This window comes from Stomoxys calcitrans, chromosome 4 (genome assembly GCF_963082655.1).
Source record: "Stomoxys calcitrans chromosome 4, idStoCalc2.1, whole genome shotgun sequence".
Taxonomy (NCBI): domain Eukaryota; kingdom Metazoa; phylum Arthropoda; class Insecta; order Diptera; family Muscidae; genus Stomoxys; species Stomoxys calcitrans.
Window position 1 is genome coordinate 89,960,124 of NC_081555.1, and position 18,675 is coordinate 89,978,798.

Consider the following 18,675-nt stretch of genomic DNA (forward strand, 5'->3'; position numbering starts at 1 on the left):
GATTGTAGTCTCATGTTTGCCAGTCTCACTAATATTGTGAGATCAAAAATGTACATCGTAGTAAAACTTCAATCATATTGCCGACTCTATATAAAGCCTCAGTAAACAAGGAAATTTTATCGTCCGTAAATGACCGATCTTCCCCTGAAGATCCTATAATTAATTGTAATTTTCTTCATCCCGTTCAGAGATGGATGTTTTATATTTGGTACTTTTATCTACAATAAAGAGGTAGGTATCAGTTCCACATTCCTCGCATTCATCCCTAGCTCGTTTATCGTTGCTCAAGTCAAGAGCCAAACTTCGTCCACACATGCGGTCAATTTCGTGTCCTCCTTGTACTACAAGGCTTGTAGGTATCCATTAGGATATCGTTTTTTTCCAGTTGGTAGAGAATAGGCGAGATATCTACACAGTATTTGGTGTGGATACTCAAATCTGAGCCTATGTATATCCTCCGCACTAACCAACCAACTTTTCTGCCAACCAAAAATCCATTTCATGAATATACATATTCAAATTTTCTTTTTTGTTTACTAAAAACAAGGCAACCCTGAAATTTAGAAACCCACTTCCTTTATTTCACCATCTAACTAACCTTGACCTAATTTTTTTTTGAAAAACGTATTCTTAATTTTAAGGCAATGTCTTAAAGAAAATTTTTGTAGTACTCTGCATATGTGTTTGTCGATGACCATCACACATGACCGCCCATCCTTCGTTTGTCGCCTTGGAAGTCGCGAGTGTACAATAAAGCAATTTTATATGGCAATTAAATTAAATCATTCGGTCAACCCCTATCTAAAAATCTCCAGAATAACTTCTCAACTTCCCCATCCATTTAATTTTTTCATACTCATGCTCATGAACAACAAACAACACAGAAAGACTCAATTGTATTTGTATGTTGTTGCTGCTCGTGCTGCTATCATATTTGTTTTGCTACAATATACTACACTACACTTTTATTATCATGTTGCGAGAGCTTTTTCGCCTGCTACTCTCTTGTTGGTTTATATTCTCTCCAGCTCTCTAGTTCTTTTGTTGTTACTTTTTTCAACACATATACAGAATGTATGAAGGCAATACGTTGTCCACACTCTATTGAAAAGTGCATGCAGCACAATCACTCACTCTCTGTCTCTCTCTCTCTTGTCTTACTCTCTGCTGCTGGTGATTTCTGTGCGCCTATTACGAATTAAACAAACAAGACAAGATTTATGTTGTTAGTTTTAATTTTACTGGATTGGGGAGCCAGCCAGCCCCCCCATATTCATTCATTCATTGTTGTTGCTGCTGCTGCTGTTTGTTTGTTGTCATCGAGGTTGTTGTTGCCATTTATTTCTTCCACTTTTTCGGTTGGCTTGCTTTTTGACTGTTGTGTCTGCTTCCGAATTGTGAAAAGAAACCAAAACGAAAAAAAATCTCAAACACACACAAACGAATAGAGAGATTGATGATGCTCTTCTTCCTTTGTTGGTCAATTGTTGTTGCTATTCTGTGCGTTGAGTAAACATCTGTTAAGTTATTATAAATATTTAAGAGTTTAAGGCATTTTTTCACTCTCTCTCTATTTCTTGGCTTGGGTGCAGTGTTGTTAGAGAGTGTTGCTGTTTTCTGTGGGGTAAAGGGAAGGGTGCTCTAATGACGAGTGCGTTATTTGTTTGTTGTTTGTTTTGCTTTTCTCCAAATTAAAGTGGAAAAAATCATATGCCAGCAATTGAGATGAGGAGGAAAAAATTACACCCAAAAAATGTGAACAATAATTTTTATTAAGAGTCATATGTTTGCACATAGGAAATAAACCTATACACTTTAATTATGCACAGTGCACACTTGTTTTGTTGCTTCTTTTTTGTCGACAGCAGAGTGGGTTGTTAGAAAGTGGTGGGAGTTGTGTTAAAGCGAAAATTTTTTTTTTTTTTTAAAGAATGCGTTTTTTGTGGAGGAGGGTCTATTAAAGAGGAACTTCTTTAATTTTTTTCTTCTCCATTTTACACAAAAAATATTCATTATAATGATTGAAAGAGATGTATGTAGGTATTTATGCTGCTGCTACTTTTGCTGTAATTGTTGTGTTTTTGTAGCCGACTTCCATGCTTGATGTTTTGGTTGTTGTTCCTTCGTTCGTTTATTGCTGATGAAGCTCTCGTGTCTATAGTTTTTGTTCTTGTTGCCTTTGCTGCTGCTGCCTTGATTCGTTTATTGGTGTTGTTTGTAGGATGTGTGCTTTACTGCTACTCGCGTCTCGTTTGTTTGTCAGTGGACAAGACAGAAGTTGAAAACGCAGCAGCAGCAGGAGCTGCTGCGACAACAGCATTGAGGCAGCTGCGAAAAAATCGTTTTCATATTATAACGGCATTGGCAAAGAGAGCTTATTTTCAGTTGCCCTGAGAGCATGAGACCGTGTGGTTTTGTGTGGATTTGTTTTTCTGTGTGTTTTTAAACAATTTTTGCGTCATTACTACAACTAAATAAAATATTTTTATTCAAACTTATAAGCAAGTTCGACATACAAACAAACATACATAAATATGTATGCATAAGTACATATTCATCTCCATCGCGTCGTCGGTATTTCGGGTATGTGTAAACGAGGAGTGAGTGTGGGAATCAGCCCATCGTCAGAAGGAGGAAAGCAACAACATTAAATTGTTGTTTGTGTTTTTTTTGGTATTGTTTTTTTGCTTGCTTTGTTGTGTTCCCTACATCATCTATCTACACTTCTTCGTTGGCTGTTGAAAAAAAAAGAAAAAAGTTTTTCGTTCTGTCGGTTAGATGGTTGGTTGCTCTGTCATTTTGGGGGTCTCTGCATTTTTTCTTATTCTCCTCAGTCAGTGTGCTTTTGCATTTGTTTGTGTGCGTGTGAGTATTACGGTCGCCGCCGCAGTCGTTGCCGTAGTAGTGCAAAGTGTTTCTTCTTGGGTGTATTTTTTGGTTCTGCCTCGCTGACGTTGACCGCATCGTCGTTGTTAATAAAATAAAGAAATTAAAATTAAATAAAATAATCCAATTCTACCGTACAACAACAACCATAACAAATTAATACATAATTAAACAATAAGCAGCAGTGCAATGGTGGAAAACGAAAGAAAGCAAACACAAAGTAAACACAAATACTAGACAAAAATGCTAAAATGTATTGAATCGAAGAAATGCTTGCCAATGTGTGTGGTGTGCCAACAGAATGCGATTAAGCAACAAAGTGCAATGCGAATTGTGATCACCGCAGTATTAAAAAATAAAGAAACAAAAAATGCATTTATTGATAAAAGTAGCAAATGAGCGAGTGAGAATTGCATTTTTTTTCCTTTGATTACTTTCAAAACAACAACACCAAAAAGAAAATTTGTGGTAGCTTGGAAATAATAAGAAAATAATGAAAAATGATAATTGTACTGTGTGGCTAAAAATGAAAAAAAGGAAAATGTGAAGAAAATTTAGATATTTGGAATACCTGTGCCAGTCATTTTTAAATTCTTCGCCTAAGGAAATGTAACACCTGCCCCAAATGGAAATATTTCTACCATGTTTGTTGATTCTCAAACAGTTTAACAAAATCTTTGAATTCAAATAAGAGAAACTTATGAAATAACTGCAGTGAGCTTCTTACTACACATACTATTCAATATACATATACCTACTCAGTGTTGGATATGATTTTTTTAACCCACGCAAGTACATATTGATATCCAAAAATATACTCAAAACAAAAACAACTTGTGGTGATGTGAGATCAATTTTATTATTTGCTACGTTGAATTTTGAAGTTCTTTGAAGCAACTTTCACATACACATACACGTACTTTGTGTTGAAACAAAAAATTCTTTAATGACTTGGGCAATTCTACCGTTAATCGATTTCAAACCAAAATGTCAAATGTTTAAATGTGATTAATAGCCATGGACAGTGTTGCCAAATTGTCTAAAATTAAAAAGAAATTATGAAACTGTGTAATAAAATGAACGAGTTAGAAACTGATATATATTACAACAAAAAACAAAAATAAAGTTATATGGCAAATTTACTTGGTTGTTTGCACAAAGTATCTAAGCGAATAGACAATTGAAACCAGAGTGAATTTAGGGTTCCGGTGTTACCGACGTGTGACTTATTGTCTGTTATCGTGTGCAATCGAAGCTTAAATAATATTTCGGTGTAAATTTCAGTAAACTTCGACAAAAATGCAGGCTTCTTAGGGCTTAAGAAGTTAAATCGTAGAAAAAACTTGTATATACTAGTATCTGGTCCGTATTTGTTGCGATTATTGAAGAGCATCTCTATTCCTCATACATCGCATTTAAAAAAATCGGACAAAAATTGCATCTTAATTGAGCTCTAACCGTTAAAGTCACATGGACCTTAACAAATATTTTAACAATGTGCCGAACGACGCATTGATGCAGTCTTAAAACCAGTAACGGGTCCTATGTAGAAAAATTGTGAGTCCCATAACTAAATATAAGGGAGAAAGTGGCACAGGAGGGTATTTCGTCACCACCTCTATGATTGAACACCAAAAATAACCTACTATGGATGCTAACTGAGACTATTACTCAAAAGGAGTAAGAAGGAGATCAGTGAAGCTTTCGGTATGATCACGGGACACATAGGACTACCAGCTCAGTTTTACAGAAAGGGTGTGACAAATGTTAGCATGTGTCAGCATAGGCGAACTATGATCCCCTCCTAATTTCTAATGCTGTGAGGTACAGTGCTATTTGGAAAAATGGTATGGCAGCCATGCAAAACTTCTCCCCAAAGAGGTGTTGCATTGAGGCACCTCGTTTGGACTCAGCTATAAAAAAGGAGGCCCCTTCCGATTGAGCATAAAAACAAAATTCAGTCGTACAGCTCCCTTTGTTATGTGAAGAGTTTGACGGGCTGTTAATTAATCGAATGTTTGTGGGAACTTTTGTAGTGATGACTGTAGAAAAGATAATGAAATTTTGGAGCATTTCCTATGTAATTAGTCGGTTTTCACGGCAATCAGAGGCATGGATTGCGAAAAAATTAGGGGTATTCGTAAGATGTTTACGAAGGCATATTTTTAGTATTGAGAGCGCAAAACGAGCTGATCACTGGCTTCGTTGTATGTGAATAGTGGCCTGAGACAGATTAATATCTGCTAACTTTTTTCAACCTTACTAAAGAAATATTTTTCACGTGAATGAATATAAATATAAATCAACAGTGATTCGTTTTCCTGTACGTGAGTATCACATTCCAGGTTTTGGAAAAAGTAAGGTTTGTTTCTAAAAGCAGATACATTTCTGATGCTTTGTAATCGCTAAGGAAGAGTATTCCAATAACGTATTGAACCATTGAAAAATTGGCACTTCGATACTTTGGTTTCCGTCTCAAGCGTATGACTCTTTTTCCTATATTAGACCTAACAAATTTGAGTCAATCAAAAATATATCTTGGTTGATGTGCCTCTTACATTCAATAGAGATATTAAATACACATCATAAACTAAATTTGGAAATATCGCAGATTTCTTCTTAACCCAAGCCAATAAATAACGTAAAATAGAATTGAATGCCACGACCAATTTACGAACGCTAAAGTCTGTAATTTCGCATAGGTTTTTAGTTTTTAAGGTTCTTTTTTCTCTCTATTAACAAGAATGGATATGTTTCGTAAGGAGAATCATATTCTTGTGAAAACTTGACAATTTTCATTTATGACTGTTAAGAAAAAAAAGTATTTGCGATGAGCCAACAATAAACATAAACCCTTCCTGACTAACGTCCTGTCCTGAGCTAAGAAAATTTGCACGTCATTTGCATAAATATGAATTCGACTATAGATTATTTGGAAAGGATCGCAAATGATCTGTTGAGGAAACAAGTGGACCTATAATAGATTCATGCAGAAATCCCTACTCACTGTCAAAGGTTCTCATTCTTTGTCGGCAGAATAAATCGATCGACGTTTTACATAAATTTAGATGGGTCAGACTCTAAAGTCTTATGGATGGAAAATCGTTAAACTTTAAAAATCAAATTATGAGGATCAACTGAGACAAATACTGTAGAATGGTCGAGCAGGACAAGGAAATGGTTTTGGTTGGTGTCAATATCCCTCCGAATTTACACGGACACTTCAAGTAATACGCTGGTAATATATAAAACATCAATCCACAGTCGTTAATAACGATTCACGATCTGATTACGTATTATTTTCTCTCTACTTTAGAAAGGTAGCATAAGATCGATTTTGGCCGATGTTCTGCGTAGGATTTGGGAACAGGAATTTTCTTAGGATAGATGACGGAAATTCAGTGTTAAAGAATTAGTTGAATAGAGGCAGCAGGCAAAAAAGGAGTATCCCCACAAACTTTGCAATACTGTCAAAACCAAATGTATTCCATTTAACATGCTTAAAGCTGCTTAAAACCTCATAATGAAAGTATAATGCGAAACTAAAAAGAGTGTAATAGTACATACTCTGTCTTAGCAGAGTTTATGCAATTATATAATCTCCATCCCTACCACCTATGGAATTCTTAACAGTCAATTAAACAACGGATTAATATTCGAGCTGCTACATTTATTCCTACTAGGGACGGTAGCATTATGTAATAAGAGAATATTCTTTTGAAGTTGTTGATCTACAGAAACTCGGCTATACATCCCATTCCAACACGTTCTATGAATACCCTTATTGTTGCACTTTCTCTAACGCCCTCCATCACACTTTCGAGAAGTTATTAAGTATTGAACTTATGCCCTTTTTTGCAGCCAGTGGACTATTTTCAGGTTTAGATCTCATTTCGAGTTAGAGAGCCTTGTCAGGCATCCTTGAATGTGAGTTCAGTTCAGTTTGCTATCGAATACCGCTCTTAACGATACAAACAAAAATTCCTTTTTATGATGTAGATATATACAAATTGTTAACCTTGATTTACTTAAAACTTTTTTTATTAATTTAAAAATAATATTTACTTAGCCTAACTAAGGATTACTTGCCTTTAACTTTGCTTTTTTGACTTAAAAAACATTCAGGGTTATCAATAATCCAGCTAATGTGTTGCTTAACAGCGGTTTGCTAATGCCTACATCCAATACCCCCATAGTTGAGTGGTAATACCATTGAAGACAACGGTCTAGCTGCATAATAATCGATTCTTACACCTAATAGAGAACAGAGCAGGTATAATTATGACATTTAGGGACAGCTTTTTCTAATTTAGCGAATACATTTCGATTTTGACAAAATTTATGGAAAAGGATGGCTCGTGTTTTTGTTGATGTTTTGTGTGTACCCAAGACAACGCACCAATACGAAAGAGAAAATAATTTCTATACAAAGATAGTGTGTGATATAAGCAAACATTTGAAGTTATGGCAATCAATTTGTGAAACAAAGAAAAAAGAAATGCTAAAAGAGTGTATTGAGGGAAATGTCAGGAGGTAGGGAGGGAGAGGGTTGGGGTTAGGGCAGAAAAATATGAACGTTAGTGAAAATTTTTTTTCTTCAACTCGTTACTCGTTTCAACGGGTGGCCCAACAAGACATTCACAGTATCATATGTACTACCTACCCCACACACATCAATACCCCGTACATTCCCATGTAGTCACAAAACACAGCAATCAACTCGCCGCAGAAAAGATGAGAAGAAAAAAGACCTTTTTTATCAAATGTGTGAGGAGTGAAAAAAAAAACAACAACAACAGACTGCGGCCAAACGACGATAATATGAACAACGATGCGATGCGATACGATACATACGCTACACTTTACTCTACTCTCGACATATATAGAATGTATTTGTGGTATGTACTCACCACTCGTCGTCATCGGTGTTATCGTCGATGCTGCTGCCTCTGTTGTTGGTGTTGCTGTTGTTTTATACGCGAAAGTAAGCATTTGCAAAAGAAGCTCAACTTAACCGAAACAAAAATCGCATAATAGGCGGGCGCAATCACTCACTTTTTTATTTAGTTTTTACACGGATGATGATGATGATGACGACGACGACGATGATGTTGTTGTTGCTGTTACAGTTCTTGTTGTTGTTGGCAGCGATGCCTCCGAAGAGGCGAGCGATGAGTGAGGAGGCTGTTGTCGGTGACGACGACAACGACGACCTACGATGGCATCTAAACAACGAGTATTTAATTTTTTTCGGTGGTTGTCGTCGTTATAGGTGGCGATGTGATGTGGTGCTCGAGAGTTTTAGTTGTTTGTTGTGCAGTTAAACCATAACGAATCGGAAACACAGATATTTAACAAATAATAAATAAAAAGCTTAAGAAGAAAAGTAACCAGCAAGCAATCAAAGCAACAAACGTACGAACACACGCGCCAGTCTGATGGCATAAGCAGACAGACCGAAAGTCAGACCTATAAACGTCAATAAGACAATCAGTCTATCAGTCAGTTGGTTTGTTGGTTGCTTGCCTGATGGTACAAATGTGAATGTGTACGTGTATGATTTTATGGTGCGATGAACAGTTGATCGGTTTAGTCGTCCAGTTAGTTAGTCAGTCAATCGTCGGTCGTTTGACTGCCTGTATGGTCAGCACTGGTCAGCATTTAAACAGCCGTATTTCGTTTTTGATTAGCTTCGTTGATTCGCAGTTATATTTTTTTCTTCTTGTTGTTATTGCATTTGCCTATTTATAATCACAATTGTAGTGTTGTGTTGAGTCGCTTGATCAAGAGTCGTGTTATGGTCTAAAATAAGAGAGAGAGACAGCCACACATTGCAAAAATATCTTCATTTTTTTTCTGTCATTCTTTAGATACATTTACCTAGTACAATGTATGGATGTATCTAGCTAGCTACCTACCTACCTACCTACATACCTATCGTATCGTATCCACTACACCCAAAACTGGCATAAATAACAGCACACTTAAATTTGCGAGTGCGCTGCGTTATACTTTTTCTGCTTCGTTTTCATCATCATCCTCATCACCTCCAAAGTCTTTTGTTCAAATAATGTTGTATCTGTTTGAATTTTAAACTTTAAAAAATCAACAACAGCAGCGCCTATAAATAAAATAAACAAAAATCAATACAGTCTTGCAGAAAAGTGTTCATAGGTACCTATAAAAAGGTATTTGCAATAAGAAGTACAATTAAACTCTCATTTGCCCTCGCAACTGTAACATAGGCAAAATGTACTTCTCATTTATTAGCAGCCCATTCATAGATAAGGGCAACCTCTAAAGAAAATAGCAAATTAAAAAATAAAAAGTAAAAACACCTTAAAGATATTTATCCCTACAAAAAGTATCCCTGAGTAAAGTTATTGCCATAAAATGGGAGAAGGGCATACATTTCACGTTTACACCATCCAACCAAGCTTATGATTACAGTGACGTACAAAACTTAGAAACGTTTGCAATTAATTGCCAATGATATGGGGATTATAAAGGAGATCAAGGCATTCCTCCAGATTGCAGTTTCCCTAGAATGTGTAAGGTAGTTTCTATTCGCGCAAGTTTGTTGGCTCTACAATTTCACGATATATCTATGTTGACAGGTACCCATAATACATGATTTTTTAGCCGGGAGTCAAAATCGGTTTTTGAATTTCAAAATTACTTCTCCAGAGATTTAATGAGTGTGTGAGAGAATCTCCACATCTATCTGTTTTAACAAAGTAGCTCCTTGAAGCTTTTCTGCGAACAGGTCGATAGCGCCAATGAGGCCGCCAAGATGAAAATATATTGGTTTCAAAATCCAAACTGAGTTGTTAGTAGACGATACACGGTGGGATAGTATAGAAAAAACTAAAAAAATTGCCGTTTAAGAAAACATAGACATACAGATTAAGCAAGAGGCAACCACTGTGGCTACGAGACTTAAGGAGATGGGAGAATGGATAGAGAATAGGAGCAGGTCATACCATTGCGGTATAATTGAGGCGATGATAAGAAACCTGGAAGGAAGGTAATCGTCTTTCACTCTTTCTTCATGAGACAGGTATTGGTATTGGAAATGCAAGCACACACTGTCACTTGCCCCACCGTTTATTTGTTTCATAGCGCTACATTAGCTATTGTCGCCTTCATTCATAGCGTTTTGCCATTAATGGCTCTATTTGCCATGTTCATTGACAAATCTGTGGCGCTTAAAGCCTATCTTTGTCATCTTTGAGATGTTCCATGGAGACCACCATTTCATACTGCTGTGCTAATAGTCTTAGTCAATCTTCTTGTTTCTAACCAAATGTTGCAACTTGGTCTGGACCCCCCACATAGAGAATTTCTTTTCCTTCCGGTAGAAGGTCGCTCATATATGGTTCGATGCAGAACTACGCCTATGTGATGTCTGTACGAATATGGACCTTACCTTTAATATTAGCGGCAGTATTTTTCTTCCCATATCGTTTTGTCAACTTTTTAGAGTCATGCCCGAGTCCGACTCGGACCATAACTGAATTGTCTAAAATTACAGCCAAATCTGATAAAAATTGCGCCCCTTAAAGGCTTAAGAAGTATAATCGGAAGATCGGATCTTATGGGAGGTATATCACGTTATTAACTGATTAAGACCATACTAGGCATAGTTGTTGCGAGACAAAACAACGTACTTTACGCAAATTTCAGCTAAATCGGATTATAATTGCACCCTCTTGAGGCTCGAGAATATCAAGATCCCAGATCGGTTTATATGGCAACTATATCATGTTATGGAACGGTTTGACCACAAATGTTGAAAGTCATAATCAAATATCTCATGCAAAATTTCAGCCCATACAGATATATTAAAAAATGGACGGATATGGCCCATTCACAATCCGGCCGACCTACACTAATAAGAAATATTTTTACTCCTTCGAAAGTTAGCGTGCTTTCGACAGACACACCGACGGACGCACATGCCTAGATCGGCTTAAAATGTCATGACGATCAGGAATTTATATACTTTATGGGGTCTTTGACGAATGTTTAGAGGTGTTACAATCGCAAACAAATGAAATAAGTAAACCCCCTTTCCATGGAGGGTATAAAAACTAAAAAAAAGAAGAATAATAATAATCGGTCCATAAATGAAGAGTTGTCAGCCCGAAAGGTTTTTTCCGATTCTATCCCACTGTTTTTCAGTTCGTCTCTGTTGTGCCTTCTGACTATATTGGGGTATGAGGGTGGCCTTAACTTCAAAAGCGAAATTATTTTCCTTCCGAAATGGCTGTGGCATCTTTCTGGGATCCACAATCGATTTTATCTCACTGCGTGGGGTCTCCATTGTGAGGGCTGACTCGGTCGGTATTGGGAGGTGGTGAAGTCTTTTTGGTGGCTTAACACTTTTCTGATCTTCAGGACACTTGTCTGTTTTAGTTTTTAGCTTGTAAACCAAAGAAAATAAGTTTACAACGTTTTGTGCTATCAAACAAGAAAATGTTTCTTTAACCGCATTTATTTTCTTTTCAGAATTTTGTTTATTTTCTGCTATGTCAAATAGTGCATTTTGTTGTTATCGATAGGTTCACTTATCGCAATCCCAAAGTCTAAAGTCCGCCTGTAATATTTGTTGCATTTCATATTGTTCGTTATAGGAGCTGTTTTGCTTTGTAATGGGTTTTACATCTTTTCGAAAAAATTTGTATTGAGAGCACAGCTATTTCAACAATTGTTTTCATAAATTTAGAAGTAGGCATCAATTATTGCACGATTTAAAGATTATTAGATACTTTTTTCGTCGTATGATGACTGATGACAAAATACTTTTGTCCAGTACTGTGGTGAACAACACACTTATGTTAAAAACGCCATCCCAACTACCCAAGAAGTGATAGTGAGGGTTGCAAGAGATGGAAGGAAGAAGGAGAAACAAAAAACAAAATTAAAAACGTACCCACAATTATTCGAGTAGAAGGCTTACTGCTTGCTCGCTCCTCTCAAATCAAACAAGAACTACATACATACTACACAAGGAACCAAACGTTTATTCGACCGCCTCACCGCTTGCACGTTAGTTTGTCTTTAAGTCAGTCCTTCCGTCCGTCTGTCGATTTGTTATAGATGAGTGTATGAAGGTATGTTTGTGTTGTTTTTTTTTCTTGTTCAGTTTCAGTTGCGACCACGACATTCGACACAAACCAAATGTATGATACATATCTACATACATCTCTTAACGTATGGAAGTAAGTCCATACAATTATTGTTCACTAAGGCGCAAAGCCCAGAGTCAGTCAGCTAGCCTGCCTGCTAGCAGTCCAACAATCCAAGTAACCAACCATGCAACTAAACAACAGACCGACCGACCGACCGACCGACCGACAACGATCCAACGTCAATTATTAAAGTGTATTATTTTTTGCTTCTGCTTTTTCCATTTGTTGTGTGTGCTTTTTCGGGGTTTATATATGGACTTTATTACCTTTAAGAGTAACGAATAAAAAAAATAACAACAGCCAGCTACAACACAATAAAATATTAAAGTGCTGCGCTCTGAGCTCTCCTTTTTCTGTTGTTCTTGTTGGTCGTGGTTGACGACGACGACGACAACCACGACTACGACGACGACGACGACAACAATAAATGTTGTGTGTCGGTGGCCGTTCGGTCGTGAATGTTCGTTCGTTTGTATGTTTGTTGTTTTGTTGACGGCTGTTGGTTACGGTGTCTAAGGCACTGACTTAACAGCAACTACAACCACACAACAACAGTGCTAAATGTTCCGACTTACAAACGTGACGTGTTTTTAATTTCGAGTGTCGTTTCTTCTACTTCTTACTTGTTTGCTTGTAGGCTCTCCCTTCGTTCTTCTCCGCGTTTTCAAAGCGAACGACCGACCGACCCCGTGTGTGCCTTGTGTTCCCAATTGTGATACTATTACTACAGCAACAACAACAATATCAACAATCATACACTCACACACATAATAAATAAACAGAAGCACATCTCTTGCTTTGGTCGTCGTCTATGAGGAAACTTGAAAAAAAAGAAAAGAATACAACAAAGGCAAGCAATCGTGCAATAGCAGCGAGAAAATTGTGCAAAATACCTATAAATTCCAAGCAAATTAGAAATTAAGAAAAAAAAAATGAAATAATTACCTACTATACGCAGAGCACCCCAATGTCAAGTGATGAGAGTATCCAATGGATTAAAAATTCAAGCGAAGTGTAATTAAAACTTTATAAAGAAAAATAATTGAAATGTATTATAATTTTATATAATAACTCAAAAAAAATCAGAAGCCTAAAGCATTCCACAAAGTGTTCTTAAACAATCTGCCTTTCTTTGAGCAAAGGCAGAACCAGACCAGTGTAGATTTGAAAGAAACAAAAATGGTCTTAATTCACTTAATTCAACCCAAAGAAAACTTTCAACCTCATCTCGTGTGAATCTTCTGTAGGAATATTTAATTTTGTTATAATTTCTTCACACTTCTCTTAAGCGAAGAAAATAAAATCAATTTTATTTTAGTGCTGGTGTACATAGACGAAGAAAAAAAAAATAAACAACACAAATTAACATAGTGAACAACGTCCAACGTCAAAAGAAATATATATATGTAAATCCAAATATATACAGATGGACATACACACCTACATTCAGATGTCTGTATGTATACAAAAACAACAACGAAAACAAGACAACATAGCAGCAGTGGTGACTGCCAGCAGCAGAGCATTATTAGCAGCTGTCAATAAAGCCGGTCGGAAAACAGCTGTTTAATCTTATGTATGTATATGTTGTTCGCCGTTGAAGCACACACCACTCTCAATTGTTCTCGAAACGAGAGCGAGAGCAACGAAAGCACTCGTTAAATTCTCATGTGTAGAGGAGCCATCTAGCCAAAACCATACTCAAGAAAATGGATTTCTAAACAAAAGGAAAAAAAAAACAAAATAACCGAAAAACTCTGTGCTCTCATCAGAGTAAAGTGAATATAAAAACGAGAGACTTACAACGCAGAGTAAATTGTTGGAGAGTTTTGACTCCGGTCAACGTAAAACTCCCCAATCACACATATTTACTCCCCAACAAAGGCTACTTTTCAAACTCACCCAATGTCTCTCACTTTGCCAATGTCGCTAATAGAGACTTCAACACTAACCGAAAGTTCAGCACATAGAAATTTTACCAAATATCAGACGACAAATCCCATGGTTGTTATACAAGCAACAACAACAACATCATCCACAACAGCAGCAGCAGTGACAGCAGCATCCCACAAAAACAACAGCTTAATTCCGCAAACAACATCTAGAACAACAACGACAACAACAAAACGTACACGCAAAAGATCAACAACAGATTTCTCAACGTCAACCACCACAACGGCGGCAGCTGCTGCTGCTGCACTTCTAACAAATGTAAATTACATCAATCCCACAATAGCAGCAACAGCAACAACAAAACGGAATAGAAAACAACTGCAGCAGCAGCAGCAACAACAGCAACAGCAAACTTTATATGTGCAACAGAGAGTAAGTAGAAAACATAAAATGAAATGCAAAACCACTGTTAAGCTCGGAGATTATGCAGCTTCATTTTGAAAAGAAAGAAAAACAAAATAACAGCACACTCCCCATAATTATCAGTAAAAATGTAAACAAATTCTTGTTTTTCATTTTCTTATGCTCCCTGCTCTCATTCTTTTTCTCTCTTTTATAATAAAACGCAGAATGTGGTGTATATATCCCACAGTGCTGTATAAATTAGTAGCACGTGCTTTTTTTGTACTCGTTTTTTTCATCAAGAGCAATGATTGCTGTTGGTCTTTGCAACGCAAACTGCAGCAACAGCAACAACAAATTATGACACATAATTTTGTTTTTCAGTTCGTCGCGTTTCCTCTCTAGACTCTAGACAAAACTCATCAATTGGGCTCTCTTTTTGTTTTTAAGCGTAACAAAAAAGAGAACAAAAATTAAAAAGCGAGAAACATCGACGAGATTCGAATTTGTTTGTCTCTTCTTTCCTACCAGCCAAAGCAAATATAATTATATAGCGAGTGCAAGAAAATTCCAAAAACAATTGTGGGGTGCCCAACTGTATGTGTGCGGGCCGTTTGTGCTGTTTTCTGTGCCTTCTTTTCATTATGATAATGTGAATTTAACAAGAAAAAAAAATTAGAGCAAATGCAAAAAGATAAAAGTCGGTTGATACCGACTGAAAAAAAATTGTAGTACAACAACGAGCATTTCATACAAATACTGTGTATACCACAAAACAACCGTCCATACATATAAAATTAAAAGTATGTAAATATGTATGTCTATGCAAAAAAAACAAATATGCACAGTATCTCTGTATACTCTGTTTTGTGTTGCAAAATCAAATAGGAAAGCTACTTTTTATGTTTTTTTTGCAAAGTGAAAGAAAAGATCAGTTATTTTTGTGTACAAGTGTGTGTGTGTGCAATTTTTTATTAAAGCAAACACAGTCATGCCAAAATCGTTAAACATCTACTTTTTTCCCCCATTTATGTACCTACGTACATGTATCTAGTGAAAATTTGTGAAATTTTCAACTACTTTGTTAATTTTCCCCCTTTGGTGTTTAATCACTTTTTTTTTATTGTGTGTGTTGTCATATTAGTGGGAGGAACAAATGTGAAATTTTCCAAGATTTATGTCAAAGAAAATGCTTAACATTTATCAATTTCAGAGATGGCTAAAATAAGTTTGTTGTGATTTTAATTTGACCTAATTTTTAAAATATGGCATTTTATGAAGATTGTGGTCCAATTTGGTCTATAACCTGATAGGTACCTACATATAAAACGTACCTATCTCCCGATTAAACGCCTTGAGCACCTGGACGCCCCAATTTGTGTCCGATTTGGCTGACATTTTGCACGTAATGTTCCATCCGTAACAACCTTGTCAAGTATGGCCAATATCTGTCTATAGCCTGATATAGTTCATATATAAACCTTTTTATATCTTTAATGAGAGCCTTATATTGCCATGCTCGATAAATAAGTCCTGTTTTGGGGCGTTTGGAAGGTGAGAAATCCGCCAGAAATTTCGCCCCGAATGTGAATATCGGATTCGTGCTCTACTCCCATATATCTTTTATTTGAGGCCAATATTGCCACGATCGGCGAGTGGCCATCCAGATACTTCGCTCTAAATTTAGATATCACACTCGTTCTTTACGGCCAAATACTTTTTTTTTGAGCCCTTATATTGTAATGATCGAAAATTATGTCCCGTTTAGGAAAAAAATTTCGATAACAGATTCGTTCTTTACTTTCATTTCAGTCCTATACTGTCATTGCGGGTTTTGGAGGTGCAACGAACACCCCATACACTTACTTAAATTTGGATACCAAATTTTTATTTTTGGGCTACTAGGTTGGTATAAGAGCGCAACAAAATTTCGGTTGAATCGCCTCACTAATCTTCGAGATCTGAGGTTTCTGAAAATTGTGGTAAGGTAAGGGGCGTGGTTGGATTGGATTAGGGACAACGGTCAACATGTCTAAAATTTTCGAACAATTTACTTTTATAAAAAATCCCGTTAGTTTGATCAAATAGGTGCCCAAGAAGTGGAGATCTGGAGTGGAGGTTTATATGGAAGCTTTATCAGGTTATAGACCGATTCAGACCATAATTGGGATGGATGTTGAAGAAGACATTGTATAAAATTCCATCCCATTCGGCTAAGATTGCTTCATTTAGGTGCCTTAGCCCAAATCGGGAGTCCGATTTAAACGATTTAAATCTAAACGTACCTCCGAAAGAATTTTTGCGAACTGGTGAAAAGCAGTAGGCAAGGGTAGAGTTTATATCCAAGCCCGGCAAGGCAACCTATGCGACACCAAAGCCCAAAAGACGATATAAATCTAACGACTTGTCTACGTATTGTGGATACCATAATAAAGTGTAAGACTTGGTTAGCATAAAATAGAAGAATACTACGACACCAAGACCTACACTTTGGCGGTATGCACATCGAGGGGGTTTTAGTAATGTGAGGTCCGACATACTGATCCAAGGGAGCCCAATTTGAAGCACCACGTTTTCTCAACAGAACGTTTTCAATGTTAAGGTCAAATACTTAAGAGTAGTCTTGGACAGGAAGCTAAACTGGAAGTGTCACATTCGAGAGTTTGCTGAAAAGGCTCACAGATGTTGGACACTATGTAGGTGGGACGTAGATTCGAAGTGGTGCCTAAATCCTAGGATAGTCCATTGGTTCTACAAGAGAGTGGTTAGACTTCGATGAAGAAAAAATGTAAAGTAAAGAGAGTACAAAATGTTCGGAAGACATGTTGTCTTAGCATAGTGCCCCTATAGCACTAGAGACAATCTTAAATATCCGATCCATAGAAATACAGATTAAGTAGGGGTCAACCATTGCGCCTATGAGACTTGGAGCGATGGGAGATAGAAAATAGGATCAGATCTTCATTAGGTGTCGTGCCATAGCGGAGTAACGAGAAAATGAAAGGGCAGACGATTTGGCCTTGAAGCTCAGTGTATTGCTCTAGGTAATATGGTGGTATATAGCACTGTGGAACTGTGAAACGGTCGGTAGGACGATGAAAATCCTATATAAATATCCGGATAGTGAGAGGACGAGTTTAATACTGAAAGAAAGTAGGAAGAAGATTTGCATAGCATGATAGCACGTGTTAAACACTTTTGGGGTTAACATACTGAGAGACTTTGGTAGAAACACAATACCAGACTGTAACTAATTTAAAGGCATGGGATGGAGAACAATTAGGGATTTTGTGAGTAGCATTATTTATTATTATTATTATTTTTTCTCGAAGTTACTGTAAAATAAATTAAGGCTGTGTGTTTTGTTGTGGTTGTATTGTGTGTATTATTTTGCATTTGCATTGGTCAGCGAAAAAAACAGGCAAAACACTTGAAAAATTAAAAAAAAAAAATTGGCAGAGCCCGGCCATGATTCGAACCTGGGCACTCGGTGCAACAGCGAGAGCCATTGCTGTTGTCCTAGCGGTCGAAGCCATCAATACAACTTCCAACAGATGAACAAAATCATGTGTAGTACGAAAGAAGTGTAATTTGTCACATATAGAATGTCTGTTATTACACAAAAATACATGCATTGGGAAAAGTACAGCTAATAGGCACGCTTGTCGAGCTTGGTTAATGTGGTAATTGTATCATAGATGCGTTTTCGCTATTAATACGATTCAAATACAATATACCAACGCACGGCCCTTGAAGCCATCACACCTAATATGGTTGAAAAGTCTTCTAACGAAAGATCAAACGCGTCCCATAGTGGTTGGTGTGTGTTGCTATATTTGGCTTTTATTTGCATCTCCGATCATTGAGCTAGTCTCGAGAAACAAACAAAAATTGTGAAATTTAATAAAATCCCCCTAACAGGCAAAAAAATGAAAAATTAAAAAAAAAATTAGGATTTTTCTAACTTTTGACTCAAGAATCTAACTAAATTTTCCATGGAATTTATTTCATCAAGGAGCAGGGGATATTTTTGTCATGTCGATGAGTGTATTCCGATTAAAGTTTATGCTCAATGATAAGGGGCCTCCTTTTTATGCTGAGGCCAAACGGCGTGCCGCATAGCGACAACACCTGATAGAGAATTTTGAACATGGCAGGACTTTGCATAGCATCTAACAAATATCTCCTCTCTGTACATTTCAAAAGCATAGCAAAAGCAACAAAAGTCTTCTCTCTAAACAATTCGCATTTTATGAACATATCTCTATTCTTTCAAAAACGGCAGACTGATTTTCACTTC

General features: G+C 36.8%; 2 protein-coding genes across 8 annotated transcripts in view; one reads left to right on the forward strand and one right to left on the reverse strand.

Moving 5' to 3' along the window:
- Nucleotides 1–12,197, reverse strand: part of LOC106085718 (uncharacterized) — a 318,067-nt gene extending 305,870 nt beyond the window's left edge. The window contains exons 1-3 of the mRNA XM_059366270.1: nt 11,822–12,197; nt 8,813–9,007; nt 7,797–8,688 (exon numbers count right to left, since the gene is read on the reverse strand). Coding sequence (XP_059222253.1) covers nt 7,797–7,878 — 82 coding nt within the window. The 5' untranslated portion in view covers nt 7,879–8,688; nt 8,813–9,007; nt 11,822–12,197. The remainder of the gene's footprint in view (nt 1–7,796; nt 8,689–8,812; nt 9,008–11,821) is intronic.
- LOC106085715 (serine/threonine-protein kinase tousled-like 1) overlaps nt 1–18,675 on the forward strand; it is a 593,262-nt gene that overhangs the window by 552,248 nt on the left and 22,339 nt on the right. Inside the window, exons 1-2 of one of the 7 annotated variants that reach the window (XM_013250085.2) lie at nt 2,399–2,583; nt 13,399–14,405. The exons of 3 other annotated variants lie outside the window; for them this stretch is intronic. In XM_013250085.2, coding sequence (XP_013105539.1) covers nt 13,986–14,405 — 420 coding nt within the window. In that variant the 5' untranslated portion in view covers nt 2,399–2,583; nt 13,399–13,985. 3 more of the 7 variants (XM_059366259.1, XM_059366258.1, XM_059366260.1) reach the window with 3 other exon arrangements.